General features: G+C 33.8%; 1 protein-coding gene across 5 annotated transcripts in view; it reads left to right on the plus strand.

Moving 5' to 3' along the window:
* Positions 1-3,561: 3,561 nt before the first annotated feature.
* Positions 3,562-16,899, plus strand: part of LOC136040891 (uncharacterized) — a 319,761-nt gene continuing 306,423 nt past the window's right edge. For 2 of the 5 annotated variants that reach the window (XR_010620908.1, XR_010620909.1), the window contains exons 1-2: positions 3,562-3,880; positions 11,476-13,328. Coding sequence is in view for 1 of the 5 variants with exons in the window: in XM_065725301.1 (XP_065581373.1) it covers positions 11,518-12,564 (1,047 nt within the window). In the remaining 4 variants the exon portion in view is untranslated. Of the gene's footprint in view, positions 3,881-11,475; positions 13,757-16,899 lie in introns of those variants that run through there. The other 3 variants (XR_010620910.1, XM_065725301.1, XM_065725304.1) reach the window with 3 other exon arrangements.

Consider the following 16,899-nt stretch of genomic DNA (forward strand, 5'->3'; position numbering starts at 1 on the left):
GCAATTCTTCGAAGGAAAGTAAAGAGCCTTATTAAACTTAAGGCCAGAAGAAATAATTTACCATAACAATTAGAAAACAGAACGACCATGAATTATTAATAAAGAATATAATAAAACCCAAAATGAGCCAAGATTAAATTAACAATCATAGCAAACCTGCAAATAACAGATATTCATATAAATGAATAAACAATTATTAAAACGAGTAAAAACTGAATTGTATATTCAAGTCAAACTTCAGACCAACAAAAATTCCTACAAATAGAAGTCTGGCTATGGCCTCCTCCTCCCCCGTAAACGCAAAAGTCTAAAGCCAGTTGTGTCATTCATGCTTTATTGAAAAAAATTATAATACTGGTAACAATTTACTGCAGCAGCAAGCCGCCTGTGGCCAACACAGCTGCGTACGTCTTCCACCATTCCAGGGCACTAAAACTGTCCCTTTCCGAACCCTCCCAAGAAGTTCCTGTTTCCCATAAATATTTCTTTATGATATCCTCCCACCTCATTCGGGGATCACCCGCTTATTTGGGTGAAAAGCTTTCATTGTAAATAACAACTACAGTGAAAATAAGTTATATTATATACCCCCCTCAAAATACCTCCTTGCTTACAGTTCGTTACTACGAACTGTTTGATCCGCAATTTTCTCAAATTTTTCTTTTGGTTGTTATTACGTATATGAGGGATTTGCCCCCTCCTCAGTACGTCGTTTTTTACGCTAGTGATTTGAATTTGTAAAAATCTTATTATTCTAATTAAGTGGTCCTTGTATGTCAGTAGTCATTCTTAAATATTTGGAACAAAAAGTCAAACATTAGCGTATAGCGTGAGGTATTGAGAAGGGCGCAACCCCCTCATATACATAATAATATCTGTTCGTTCTAAGTTTTAACGTTATTTCTTACTTTCAGTTGGAAAAAAACTGTTTTTTTTTATGTTTAATAACAACCACAAGCCGGACATGCAATATCTTTGCTTTATTATCACATAAATATCAAAGTTAAGATATTATCAAATGCTAAGATTAGCTGAAATATAACACAAACAAATTATTGTTTATATCAGCCATTATTTAACAAAATTCTAACTTTAGTGTAAAGAGCGAGTTACTCACTAGGAAAGAAACTTTGTCATATATGTAATATGAGGGGGTTCTCCCACTCGTTAATACATCACACTTTACGCTAAAGCTCAAATATTGCTCCAATTCTTTAAGAGCGTCCCCTGCATCCCAAAAACCATTTGATTAGAATAGATAGTTCTTTTGAAATTACTAAAAATATTTTAGCATAAAGAGCAATGTAAAGATATGGGGGCGAACCCCGTCATATACATAATAATTTCTCTTCGATTTAATGTCTAATGTTACTTTTTACTTTCAGTTGAAAAAACTTGTTTTTAAAAAAAATTAATTTCTGATTGTTTTTTGAATAATGCTGGGGAATCCAGCACACCTTTTCCCCCCATGAAAAATGCCTCCATGAGAAGATCCTCCCATGTAAACCTCTCAAACCCTGACCCCCTCCCCCCACACCAAAAAAAATACCCCATGAAAATGTTTGTATACTTCCCAATACCCAATACTATATGCAAACATTGGGCAACTTTCATAACTTGCAGCCCTTCCCCTGGGGACTGTGGGGGATTAAGTCGTCCCCAAAGACATAGTTATTAAACTTTATAGTATGCTGAACAGAATGGCTATCACAAAATTTTTATTCGGTGACTTTGGAAAATAATGAGCGTAGGAAGGGGCCTTGTCGCCCTAAATTTTTTCACTTAGAAAGGCCACTATAACTTTTAATTTCTGTTTAAATGAGGCCTCTTGCAAAATTACAAAGCCATAGGGTCGATACGATCATCCCTCGGGAAACAAAACAACAAAAAATCAAATAAACACGCATCTGTGATGTTTTTTCTGGTAAAAAATACAAAATTCTACATTTTTACAGTTAGGAGTTTGATACCTCTCCAGTATGGTTCTCTGATACGCTGAATCTGATTATGTGATTTTCATTAAGATTCTATGACTTTTAAATGGTGTTTCATCCTTTTTTTTCTAAAATAAGGTAAATTTTCTCAGGCTCGTAACTTTTGATGGATAGGACTAAACTTGATAAAACTTATATATATATAAAATCAGCATAAAAATTTAATTCTTTTGATATATCTATTTGTATCAAAATTCTGTTTTATAGAGTTTTGGTCACTATTGAGCCAGGTCGCTCCTTTATTATTGCTGATATTTTAATACTGATATTTTAATAGCTGTAAATAATAATGATATTACTTACAGGTGATTGGTATTTTAAGAATTGTCCGTAGGCAAATTTTTACCAGGTTGGAGTCAAATTTTCTTGGTCGGAATTGGTTTATGGTACTTTTTAATTATATGGAACACACTCAAGAAGCTAAGTATAGTTAATCTCTGATGAAAAATACCTAAATATGGTGACAATATAATACTTTAGAAACAAAAGTATGGAAGTACGGAAACAAAAGTATGGACCTGACGAAGAATTATGGAAATTGACAGGTACCAACAAAAATGTAACCATATATAATTGGTCTGTTGATGTCCCTTTAAAGAGGAGCTTCTTCAAGATCCTTTAAAGGTGACTGGGGTAAGAACAATTTGGAAAAATAAGAAAAAAATACCCAAAGACCTACAACAGAAATCTTTGAAAACGCTTAGAGTGGAGAGATCAGGATGGAACTTGGTGGGTAGAATAATCAAATGTCGTAGATACGTGGTTTACGTAATCAGACTGAATCCACTCTCTTTAGGGGATTTAGGGGGGGCAAGTTCTTTGGCGAGTTTGGTGCTTCTGGATGGCCTAGGACGATAAATATCGGTAGGCGGGTCTGGAATCTGCACAAATTGACTTGATAAAGCTGCTTTCCCTGATTTGACCATGTGGGGGGCTGAAGGGAGAGGAAAAAGTAGAAAAAATGAGGTATTTTTAACAACTGGGTGTTCGGATCTTAATGAGTTTAGAAGTACCTCGTGTCTCAGAGCTCTTGTTTTAAATCCCGACCAGCATTAAGCCTCTGATTTTCCTTTTAATTAAGCTTTTAATTCTTAGAATCTTGCTAGAGCTCATGCCATATGAACTCTTGGCTCTTCCGACCTCGTCACAAGTGCCCTATGAGCTCTTAGCTTTTGTTTATTCTATTTTATTTTTTTAATGCTGAAATAGACGAATGTTTTGATGCTAAATTTGACTTCTTATCCCTAATGGTTACAGAGATGTAGGCTTCGATAGACGTATCCCGTCAGATGGACCGCTACATAAGTTGTCTAGTATTTGAGAAAAACTTCGCCAAATACCAGATAAATGCTTTATAATATGCCAGATAAAGCCAATTAAAAAAAGAAAATTAGGGAAAATCTTTAGAGAATCTAGGGTTGTATCTAGTCCCAGCAGGGGACCCATGAAGAGATGCATTTGTGAAGGCAATTTATGTAATATTTGAAATACGGTTGTATTATAAAAAATCAAATGGTAAATTCCTCTTTTTCCCATCTGATTTCTGCCTTACAATTAAACTTATCCATTGATCCCAGTCTCCATTTAATTGCCCTTCTTCCCTCCAAACCTTCCATAAAGCAAACAGGGCCAGTATCCTTTGCAAGTGCCTAACGTATGCTCCTTGTGAGTTGTGGACCCCTGTGTTGACACACAGTTGAAAAGTTGATCATTCTATCCACCCTATTTTCCTCGGATTTCAAACCTTCAATACAGATAAATGTCACATTTCATTTGGTTATAGTTTACATAAAATACATCAGTAGGAGGATTGCAGACAATTTCTTTGTAGTCGAATTGTAGCAGTTGACACATAAGTTTGACGTACGGAAGCTCTGGTAACAAAAGTAAGTAAATTCTATTTTTGCGGTAATTAGGGTTTGAAATCTGCTGGGAAAGCTTTAGAATTAGTTGTAAGGTCCGGAAATTATATATTTGATGAAGAACCTTTAGTTGTAAGGTCCGGAAATTATGTATTTGATGAAGAACCCCCCCCCCGACTGCCCCCGGTAAAGGTTGTAAGCTGTCCTGGGGCCATATAAGGTATATATAGAAAAGGTGATCGTATAAATTTTGGAGGGGACTTTGAGTTGGTAATCAGAAGCTGTCATTTTTAAGATTCAGTGACTGGAGGGTGGTTAGCCCCCCCCCCACCAAGTATTTTTGTTTTCTTTGAAACTACCAAAAGAGCTCATTCGATTGGAAACTGAAAGGGCTAGTGCCGTTTTTATAATCAAAAGTGATTGGAGGGTAACTAACCCCCCTCCCACGCGTACCATTTCTCCAAACACGTCAAATACAAATTTCAAGACAGTAATTTTGTTCAACATAATTGAAAGGTTAGGAAATTATGTCTTTGAGGATGACCACCCCCAAAGCTCTCAGGCCATGGGCTGTAAGTTATGGGGACATATAAGGTAGGCCTACATATAGAAAAGGTGATCGTATAATTTCGGAGGTGGCTCATCGGATTGATAAACAGAAGTTTTAGTGCATTTGTTCTACCCTGAGTGTTCGGATGGGAGATATACCCCCCCCCTACGCCTCTTATCCCGAAATGCATATTTCCCGAACAAATCCCATCAAAATTTGGAGATAGTAATTTTGTTCAACGTAATTGAAAGTTCCGGCTATTATGTCTTTGAGGACGACAATCACGCCACAGCCCTCAGGGCAAGGGTTATAAGCTCTGCACTCGGGGTATATATGGTATATACTGGAAGGGAATTGTATAAACTTCAGAGGGGGTCCATTAGATTGGTCATCTGAGCTTTTAGCGCCCTTTTTAGGATTCAGTTTGACCTGAACGTGGATCCCCCCCCCCAACACATACCTCGTATTTTTCCGAAATGGATCTGATAGAAATTCTGAGCTGGCCATTTGTTGTCGTAGAAACTTCGAAAACAGCTCATTCGATTAGAAATCGAAAGGACTAGTGCCCTTTTAATAGTCGAAAGTGATTGGGGGGCAAAAAACAGCCTCCCACGCCCACCATTTCCCCAAAAACATCTAATCAAAATTTTGACATAGCCATTTTGTTTGGTGTAATTGAAAGTATTTGTTTGGTGTAAATATATATATATATATATATATATATATATATATATATATATATATATATATATATATATATATATATATATATATATATATATATATATATATATATATATATATATATATATATATACATATATATATATATACATATATATATATATATATATATATATATATATATATATATATATATATATATATATATATATATATATATATATATATATATATATATATATATATATATATGTATAAACAGTCTTCCTTTTCTCCTTCTGTCTTTTTTTTTTTTTTTTTTTTTTTTTTTTTGTGTTTGTGCTGTAGCATTGGTGATTTCTCTTTTCATGATATATATATATATATATATATATACATATATATATATATATATATATATATATATATGTATATATATATATATATACATATATATATATATATATATATATATATATATATATATATATATATATATATATATATATATATATATATATATATATATATACAAATTACATTGTTCGTGTTTCTCCAACATACAAATATCAACTCATACTAGGGATTCTTACAGAAAACAAGAGCCAAGAGCTCATATGGCGCTTGTGACGAGGTCGGAACAGCCAATAGCCAATAGCTTCTTTTCACCGAGTTTCATTAAGATCTCTCCACTCTAAGCGTTTTCCAAAATTTCCAGTTTCTCCCTCTAACTCCCCCAAGGTCGCTGAATCCAGTTGGGATTTTAAATAAGAGCTCTGTGGCACGAGGTGGTTCTGAAAATCGAATTTCATTAAGATCCTATAACTCGTTCGTAAGTTAAAAACACCTGTTAAAAATCCCCCAAAATCCTGTTAAAAATCTTGGAGGAACCTGACAGATTCCTCCAAGGAAAGATCCTCCAACATAGCCTCCTCTCCTCAGCCCCACGCCCAAACAAAATAAAATCCCCCCGAAAATGTCTGTACACTTCCCAATATCCATTACTATATGTAAACACTGGTCAAAGTTTGTAACTTGCAGCCCCTCCCCGAGGGATTGTGGGGGAGAGACATAGTTATTATGGTTTTCGACTATGCTGAACAAAATGGCTATCTCAAAATTTTGATCCGTAAAAAGTTTGATCTATCTCAAAATATTTTTGGTCACTTAAAAAGGGCACTGGAACTTTTCAATTCCGTTAGAATGAGCCCTCTTGTGACATTCTAGGACTACTTGGTCGATATGATGTCCCCTGGGAAAAAAAAACAAACAAATAAACACGCACCGTGTTTCCCCCTATTTTCTTAAATAAGGCAAATTTTCTCAGGCTCGTAACTTTTGATGGGTAAAACTAAACTTGATGAAACTTATATATTTAAAATAAGCATTAAAATGCGATTCTTTTGATGTAGCTATTGATATCAAAATTCAATTTTTAGAGTTTTGGTTACTATTGAGCCGGGTCGCTCCTTACTACAGTTCGTTACCACGAATTGTTTGATCAAACAGTTCGTGGTAACGAAACTCTTGGATCGTTACGCTACGCCATTTTACGCTAGAGTTTTTTTTACTGTTTAATAAAGTAGAATTGAGAGAAAGTCAAACTTTAGCGCAGAGTGGGGCATTGAGAAGGGGACATCCCCTTTCATACACGGTGTAATTTCTGTTCGTTTTAAGTTTTAATATCGCTCCTTACTTTCAGTCAAAACCACTAGTTTTTTTTATTTAATATTTAAGAAAATCCAGAGATCATTACAATCTTCTAAAATATCAACAAGTATAACTCCTTTAGTCATAGAAAACGGTTGCCGTTACCTCGTTGTCAAAAATTTCACGCGTTTTTTTCAGTTCTGATCCAGGAGTCAGAATTGAATGATGGGAATGATGAACATAAATAAGAAAATTATGCTTAAATTAGTACTTTACGGCTTATCTAGCAGATGTCAATAAAACAAGTTCAAATAAACCAACTGATCATATTTCTCTTTGTTTATAATATTATAGAAAACTAGCCCTTTACTGAAAACACAAAACCCAAGTAAAAGAATATACTATCAAGAGGGTTTCGCTTCAAACTTGTCTACAAAATAATCGTAACATATCCCTAAAATGCTTTATTTTTATATCGTAAAAGATGTCCTTACACTGTTTATTTTTAATGAGCCACACTCCTATAATGTTTTGTGTTTTCAGTAAAGCGCCATTTTTCTATAATCCTACAAACATCGGGAGGGATCATCACTTGGTTTATTTTTATAGTTATCTTGAAATATGTTAGATAGAATTTCTGTTCGTTTTAAGTTCCAATTTTTCTCTACTTCCCTCAGAAAAAACTTTTTTTTTAATTAATAATGTTAAGAAGACTAAGTCGTTAAGACTTGGAAAAAGTGATGACGAAGAGGTGATGTTGGATAATGAGAAGATCGATCAAGTGGAAAACATTAGTAAAGACAATAGGTGCAGTCAAGTTATTAAAAATTAAATAGAATTTTCGGCTTTGAAAAAAGTTTGGAAGAGTAAGAAGAAAAATCTGCCAACCAAGATTAGGATATTGGAAGCTGAAGTGATGATAGCAGTCAAAATTTTTTCTGAACCGGAGGGTGTTCCGAAAAACGGAGGAGGATTTGCTAGATATTTTTCACATTAATTGCCTACGGATTGTTTTGGGTTCCACGAGATAACAATAACGGTGTAGAACAGAAATATTCTCGGAAATCTAGAGGGAATGAATATTAATGTTATTCCCCCTCCCCCCTTCAAAACTAATTCCATATTTATCTCAAGGTTAAATGACAGTTAGAATGCTCCCACCTTTCATCTACAAAAAATTGAAAATTTCTATTTTTCTCCAAAGAAAGATCGCGGATGTGTGTTTTTTCTTTATGACTTAAAGATTCATTCTGTGTTTTTTTACATTTTCACGAGTCAGAAAAATTACGGGTAAAGGAGGTTCGAACACCCTAACCACGCTTTAGATAAAGCGTTATATATTCATTCTAAATCCATGTATCATGAATGTACTCATTAATTTGTTATCCCCAGAAGCATCTGATTGATATTTCGAAGAGGCCTATTTTATACTTTTTCTGTAGATGCTCAGTTTTCTAAGGGAAAAATTTTCTGAGGAGGACACCTTGTACCGATTACTTTGCCCTAAGCAATTTTGAGAAAACCTACCTTAAAAAAAAATCCAAGTAAAATTTTGTTTTCGGTGCAATCTTAAGACATGTTAAGTCCCAACTAAGAAATGTGAGATATTTCTAAGTTTGTACAAAGTGGGTAGAAATTGGACACTGGCATTGAGAAATCATGAACACTAGGTGGCATTTTCGTTTAATTATGTATATTTTTTACTAATGAAAATGTTCGTAAAAAATTAAAAGTTCTAGTTGCCTTTTTAAGTAATCAAAAAATTGGAGGGCAGCTAGGCTTCCTCCCTCGCTCCTTCTTTCTCAATATCTTCTGATTACAACTATGAGAAAGCCATTTAGCCAAAAAAAAATAATATACAAATTTGGTTAATTATTTATGTGCGGAGAGCCAAGATCAAAACATGCATTAATTAGAAAACGTCCAGAAATTAAATATAAAAAAAAGTTTTTTTAAATGAAAGTAAGGAGCGACATTAAAACTTAAAACGAACAGAAATTACTCCATATATGAAAAGGGCTTTTCCTCCTCAACTTTAGCTCTTTACGCTAAAGTTTTTTTACTGTTTTAAGAAGTAGAGTTAAGAGGAAGAGTCAAACGTTAGCATAAAGAGCGAGGCGTTGAGGATAAAAAGCCCCTTTCATATACGGAGTAATTTCTGTTCGTTTTAAGTTTTAATGTCGCTCCTTATTTTCATTTAAAAAAACTTGTTTTTTTATTTAATTTATCTCTTAAAAACACCAATTCCTTAGAAAGATATTAAGCATTGCTTAAGAATGAAAAAAAAAATTAGATCAAAACCAAGGAGATTCACCTTAAGCTCAAACCACTCAACCACATATTTTTTTCGAATATTTAAAAATGTAGCTTAGCTAAAAATATATTTTGAAAACGATTTTTTGGATGAAAATTTTGTATTTCTTAAGGTAGGCCTACTTTTGTTGGATATAATAATGAAGCTGATTTTAAAAGTTTTGATTTGACGCAATTGTGGGTTTCTTTTATAATTAGGAACTTGATTTTGTAACATTTTCCGAAATTCTCCTTTTTTTATAAACTTTACCTTTTATAATTCAAAAGTTACATAAGAATATCTGAACATTTGCAAATAAATTAACATTAAAGTTTAAAATAAGTGTATAAAATGTCCTGTAATCAAACAGTTCGTAGTAGTAAGGAGCGACCCCGGCTCCATAGTAACCGAAACTCTAAAAAACTGAATTTTGATACCAATAGTTACATCAAAATTCACATTTTGATGCTGATTTTAAATATATGCTTCATCAAGTTTAGTCTTACCCATTAAAAGTTACGAGCCTGAGAAAATTTGCGTTATTTTAGAAAATTAGGGGGAAACATCCCCTAAAAGTCATAGAATCTTAACGAAAATCACACCATCGGATTCAGCGTATCAGAAAACGCTAATATAAAGTTTCAAGCTCCTAACTACAAAAATGTTGAGTTTTATAGTTTTTGCCAGAAGACAGATCACGGAAGCGTGTTTATTTGTTGTGGTTTTCTTTTCCAGTGGTGATCGTATCGACCCAGTCGTCCTAGAATGTCGCAAGAGGGCTCAGTCTAACGGAAATTAAAAGTTTTAGTGCCTTTTTCAAGTGAACAAACAATTGGAGGGGACCTAGGCCCCCTCCCGTGGACATTCTCCCCCAAACTCACCGGATCAAAATTTTGAGATAGCCATTCTGTTCAACTTAGTCGAAAACCTAATAACTATGTCTTTGGAGACGACTTAATCCCCCCACAGCCCCCGGGGAAGGGGCTGCAAGTTATGAACTTTGACCATTATTGACATATCGTAATGGTTGTTATGAAGTATACTGACGTTTTTAGGGGGACTTTTTCACGTTTGGGTGGGTCGGGGGTTACGTGGGAGGATCTCATGGAGGAATTTATCATCCGGGAAGAGAATCTCCATTAAGGGGGTACAGGATTTTCTAGCATTATTTAAAAAAAAAAACAATGAGGAAATAAAAAAAAATTCACGTGGAAGTAATGAGTAGCATTAAAACTTAAAACGAACATAAAATATTACGTAGATAAGGGGGTTCGTCTCTTCAACAATACCTTGCTCTTTACGATAAAGTATTTTTAGTAATTTCAACTATTTATTCTACGGCCTTTGTGATTCAGGGTCATTCTTAAAAGATTTGGGATAAAATTCAAGCTTTAGTTTAAAGAGCGAGGTATTGACGAGGGGGCAGAACCCCTCATATGCGTAATAAAACTACGCAAATATAGAAGTTCGTTGCGTAAGTTAATTCGTAAGTTAAGTATGTTTATTACTAATAACGTCCGTACAAACAATAAAATAATCTAGTTGAATTTTTAAGTAACAAAATCGGAGGGCAACTAGGCCTCCCCCCCCACCCCCTTTTTTTAAAATCATCCGATCAAAACTATGAGAAAGCCATTTAGCAAAAACTAAATAAATTAATATGAATATTTCGTTTTAATTATTCGTGTGCGGTTAGCCAAAATCTAAACATGCATTAACTCAAAAACTTTCAGAAATTAAATTAAAAAAACAAACAAGTTTTTAACTGCAAATAATGAGCGATATTTAAACTGAAAACGAACAGAAATTATTCCGTATATGAAAAAAGGTTGTCCCCTCCGCAACGCCTCGCTTTTTACGCTAAAGTTTTTTTCATTGTTTTAAAGAGTAGACTTGTGACATAGTCAAACTTTAGCGTAAAGAGCGGGATTTTGAGGAGGGGACAACCCCTTCCATATGCGGAATAGTTTCTGTTCGCTTTAAGTTTTAATTTCATCCCTTACTTGCAGTTAAAAAAACTTGTTTAAAAAAAATTTAATTCCGAAAAAGTTTGGCTATGAGCTGTGTTGGATTGATATTGATTGACCCGTTTGTGGTTATAGCTACTCCACATGTTGTTTTATTTGTTTTTATGTGCAACAAGCGAAACCTTTCTTCGTTTCGGCTATAGTAACTAAATAATTAATTCCACTATTTTGTCAGATACTACAAATACTACTGCTAACGTGCTAACAACTTAATGCAGCAACAAGTCCCCTAAGGTCATCAGTTCTAGATGATAATCTGTTTGATACATTTAACCATTGACATCAATTAGGAGAGGGGATCAAAACATATTATAAGTCGAGAGGGGGTAAAAATTGGCCTCTAATACAAAAATGCCAAAATAATGTATTTTGACGGATGTACTCCAAAAAAGCCATTTTCAAAATATATCTCATGCCATTTCCTTTTTTATTATAGGGTTCAGGTTATTCAAGTTTATGCTGCGCAACTGAGGAAACAATGGCCGAATCTCCTTCACCTTTTATTGCACTCTTAAACAAACTGACGATAACAGACAGTTCCATAGTTACTATACGATGCAATGATGGAGATGTTAAAGTTAAGAAAAGCCTTTTAACAACAGTAAGCAATGTTTTCAAGTATATGTTTGAAAAAGATTTTATTGAGAAGAGAACCAACGTAGTTGTGGCAAACGATATCCATTTTGAAACGATGCAATTTATCATACAATATTATGAAAATGGAACTGTTCACGGTTACGAGAAAGTTAACAAGGAAGGTTTTGACTATATTGTTGAGAAATATGATTTGTTTGGGATCAAGGATGATATTGCAGAAAAACTACTTGGTGAATACAGACAAGGTGAAAATTTAAAACTCCTTGAAGCTTATTTTTTAATTTCCAACAGTCCAAAGTCTAAGATTGGAGCATTAAGAGAACTTGCGCGCATTGCTGTAGAAGGAAAAGTAGTTCCAAATTTTGTCAATGGATTTAGTGTTGATGATTTTATAAAATTCTCGGAGATATGTTGTGATATGCTAGGTCAATCAAAGGTGGATACTTGGAAATGCTTTTTGAATATATTCTACAGTTGGACGTCGGAGAATCCTGAAGAAAGATCCATAGCGTCGTTAAAAATCCTATCACTGATTAACTTGAAAAACTTTCCATTGCCCGAAGTTCTCATAATGTTTGTGAATTTGAAGCTTGGAGAGGAATTTAAAACAATGAAGTTAGTCCTAGAGAAATCTTTGGGTTCTTTGTTGAAAGTTGAAAAATATGACCAGTATTTAAAATCGTCTTTGATATTAACTTTTTGTGAAGAATGCAAGCATTGCAATGAGCCCCCTTATCATTTTTCATCGGAGTGCAAGGGAATACATCGGTGTAATATTTGTTTATCAAATTTGTTTCCTAATCGAAGTTTGAAATGGTTGTTTCAAATGGTCGATGTTTCAAATGGTTGTTTCAACGATGGTTGTTTCAAACCTTTGTATTGCCTAAATAGTGACACAAATATTTATGGGTGCTCAATTTCAAAATAATACATTTCTATGTGGCTTATATTTTTTTTTGCTACTTACCATACTTTTACTTTTGTTTGGATAATTTTATGTATTTCTATGATTATTTTTCTGATTCAACCACCTTACATATTTCACTGAAACGCAAGGGTATCAAGAATATACTGGATATCCCAAGGCAAATTCTCCAAAGAATTAAAAAACAACCAATCTTAAATTAATTTAAAACTAACATATAGTTTAATAAAATGTTCTTCAATGAAAAGGAATCAGCCAGTAAGGAATCCCCCCTTTATTGAAAAATTTGTAGATAAATCTTAGTCACAAATTAGTTGGAATGCACAAGAAAAGAATTGAAATGAACCAAAATTGTAGATGTCGATTCTTGGTGGATAAAACTCAAGCTTCAGGAATACATCTTTATTAGTTTAGCTCCAAAATGAGATTTGAATAAAGACCCAACATTGTACGCTTTATTTGGTCTCATTAAGTATTCCTATTTTTGACATTAGATGACGTAAGCAGCACTGGTGAATTTATCAGGATTCCTCCACCCTGATTTAATTCTCATAATTCAAAAAATTATTTTTTATGAAAGCCTGTGTTTTGTTGAGAAACTAAAGAAAAATTCTGGCATCTCTTCAAAAAAGAAATAAATTTCAAACTTTACTACCGATCGTATAATTTACCAGCCAGTCAAATATTTATGCGAATAGTAATGGTATTATGGATTTTTGATGGCTAAACAGAAATCAAAGAACATGGCTATAAGGAGCTTAAGTATGGTAAGTTAAAATGTTAGATATGTTCATAATTTGCTAAAAAAAAGCAAATTTAAAATGTTAAATATGTTCGTAATTTGCTAAAACATGCAAATTTAAAATGTTAAATATGTTCATAATTTGCTAAAAAATGCAAGCATTGAGTATGTAAATTCCGATTCAAATGAAAAGTGTCCAATATTTTTCTAAAATAAAATCTGTTCAATAGTTTTTCTCGTAAAATTTGTCTCTAATGGGTTTATAAACAATCATTTGAAGGCGGTGTTGAAATATTATTTGATATTAAAATTCAATGTATAGTATTTGAAACTTGATAACGCACAAGTATAGTCACTTGAAAAGCGGTTTGACTTTCCTCATTTTATTTTGTGTCTTTTGCCTATGTTTTAATTATATATTTGAGATATCTGAATAAAATAACTATGTAAATAGTTACATGTGTTATAAAAACTTTACCTGAGACAACTATAGGCTTACTTGTTGGTAAAAGTGGCCGGATAGAAGATAGTCAAAATTGTATATTTCAATACACCAACTTAAATTAGTGCAACTACTAATAAAAATTCCTTGCAGCACCAACCTTGCCTTACGTCAGCACATCTTTAATTGTTCTTTTTCTAGCTCACACTGCTAGAGCTTGAAGCTTGAAGGGACCCCTTTCATTTAGCCTTCTTTTGACTGATTTTGTCCCATTTGGGAGTGTGTTCTTCTGTCATTGCCGACAAAGACTATGGTTTATCCATCTTAAGCCACATTCATAAAAATAATAGATGTTGGAATATGACACTTTTTTGCACAGCTTATTGTTTAATTCTCCGCGCCATAATTTTTTTTTTTACTTGACCTCTTTATAAATTAATAAAAAAAACAAGTTTTTTCAACTGAAAGTAAGTAAGGGCATTAAAACTTAAAACGAACAGAAATTATTCCTTATATGGAACGGGTTGTTCCATCGTTAACACCCCGTTCTTTACGCTAAGGTTTGACTCTGTCACAACTCTACTTTTAAAACAATAAAAAAAACTTTAGCGTAAAGAGCGAGGTGTTGCGGAGGGGACAACCCCTTTCATATACGGAATAATTTCTGTTCGTTTTAAGTTTTAATGTCGCTCCTTACTTGCAGTTAAAAAACTTTTTAAATTAAATAACGGCGGTAAGTCCTGCTCCCAGTCCATGGAAAATTCCTTCCCTTCAAGGCAAATCTCTCGAAATTAGCATATTAATTTTTTTGTGGCTAAATGACTCTCATAGTTTTGATTGGATGATTTTGAGAAAAAAAGGGGGGGTAGGAGGCCTATTTGCCCTCCAATTTTTCGGTTACTTAAAAAGGCAACTAGAACTTTTAATTTTTTTACGAACGTTTTTATTAGTAATAAATATACGTAACCTACGAATTAGCTTACGTAACGAGCTTCTACATTACGAGCAAGTGTATTTTTATTACGTGTTCTCGCTTTTTACGCTTAAGTTTTTTATTGTTCTAAAAAAAAGAGTTATGACAAAGAGGTCAAACTTAAGCGTAAAGAGCGAGGTGTTGAGGAGGGGACAACCCTTTCATATACGAAATAATTTCTGTTTGTTTTAAATTTTAATGTCGCTCTTTTACTTTAGTTGAAAAAACTTATTTTTTTAATTTAATTTCTGAACGTTTTTAAACAAATGGATGTTTTTATTTTGGCTCTCCGCACAAGAATGATTAATTCAACTTTAATAAATGAATAATTAATTCAAAATTTTAGCGTAAAGAGCGGGGCGTTGAGGAGGGAGCAGCTAATTTCATATACGAAGCAGTTTCTGTTCGTTTTAAGTTTTAATGTCGCTCCTTACTTTCAGTTAAAAAAAGTAAAAAGTAAAAGATATACGTAACTTACGAATTAGCATAAGTAACAAACTTCTGAATTGGTATGTTTTCATTACGCATATGAGGGAGTTCACCCCCTCGTCAGTACATCGCTCTTTGCACTAAAGCTTAATTTTTGTCCCAATTCCTTAAGAATGACCCCTGAATCACAAAAGCCATGGAATAAATAGTTGAAATTACTAAAAATACTTTAGCATAAAGAGTGAGGTATTAGGAGGAGGTGAACCCCTCATATGCATAATAATTTCTGTTCGTATTAAGTTTTAATGCTGCTCCTAACTTTCAGTTGAAAAACTTTCATATTTTTTTCCATTTTTTTGAATAATGCTAGAAAATCCTGCGCTCCCTTCATGGGAAATGCTCTTCCCCCATGACAAATTCCTCCATGGAAAGCTCCCCCAGCATATCCCCTTTTTCTCAGCTCCTCCCCCAACCAAAAAATCCCCCTGAAAACGTCTGTACACTTCCCAATAACCATTACTGTATGTAAGCACTGGTCAAATATTGTAACCTGTAGCCCCTCCCACGGGGACTGTAGGGGAGTAAGTCGTCCCCAAAGACATAGTTATATGGTTTTTCGACTAAGCTGAATAAGATTGCTGTCTCAAAATTTTGATATTGTGACTTTGGGAAAGAATGAGCGTGGGAGGGAGCCTAGGTACCCTCCAATTTTTTTAATCTCTTAAAAAGGACACTAGAACTTTTAATTTCCGCTAGAATGAGCCCTCTTACGACATTCTAGGACCACTGGGTCGATACGATCACCCCTGGAAAACAAAAAACAAACAAATGAACACGCATCTGTGATCTGTCTTGTGGCAAAAAATGCAAAATTCCACATTTTTGTAGATGGGAGCTTGAAACTTGTACAGTAGGGTTTTCTGATACGTTGAATTGGATGGCGTGATTTTCGTTAAGATTCTATGACTTCCTATTTTCTAAAATGAGGCAAATTTTCTCAGGCTCGTAACGTTTGACGGGTAAGATTCCCATCAAACCTATATTTAAAATCAACATATAAATCCAATCCTTTTGATGTATCTATTAGTATCAAAATCCCGTTTTTTAGAGTTTAGGTTACTATTGAGCCGGGTCGCTCCTTACTACAGTTCGTTACCACGAACTATTTGATATGAACTATGACGGTTGCAATGGGCTGGTCGATCACTCTTTAGTAGGTAGCAGGTAGCAATCCAAGTTTAGCGAGTTTTAATTAGTTATTTGTGCTTAAAATCTCAACTATGATTTTTTTTTTCGAATTTTACTTTGACATTTAGTACCTACTTTACTAGGTCAAATAAACTTAAATTTGAAGATGAAAAACGCGAAGATAAGAAAAGAGGAAAAAAGAGAAATGTTAAGAATAAGTAATAAAAAATAAGGTACAAATTTTCAACTTTGGACTTAAAATAGATAGTTTTACCAGTAAATAATTAGAACAAATGTCTGATGAAGCTTCAAAAACCTCCCTTTCGTCGTCCAAGGACTTTCGGCTCCAATTGGGTAATTGAAAAACTAAAAAGTAATTGGCTTTACAGTTTTTTGGATTTTTCTGGCTCTTGGTATCTACCAAGTGACATATAGCGATCGCAAATTCTGTCTGTCGGTCTGTCTGTCTGTCCCGGTTTTGCTACTTTAGGCACTTCCAGGTAAGCTAGGACGATGAAATTTGGCAGGCGTATCAGAGACTAGACCAGATTAAACTAGAAATTG

This window comes from Artemia franciscana, chromosome 21 (assembly GCF_032884065.1).
Source record: "Artemia franciscana chromosome 21, ASM3288406v1, whole genome shotgun sequence".
NCBI classification, from domain to species: domain Eukaryota; kingdom Metazoa; phylum Arthropoda; class Branchiopoda; order Anostraca; family Artemiidae; genus Artemia; species Artemia franciscana.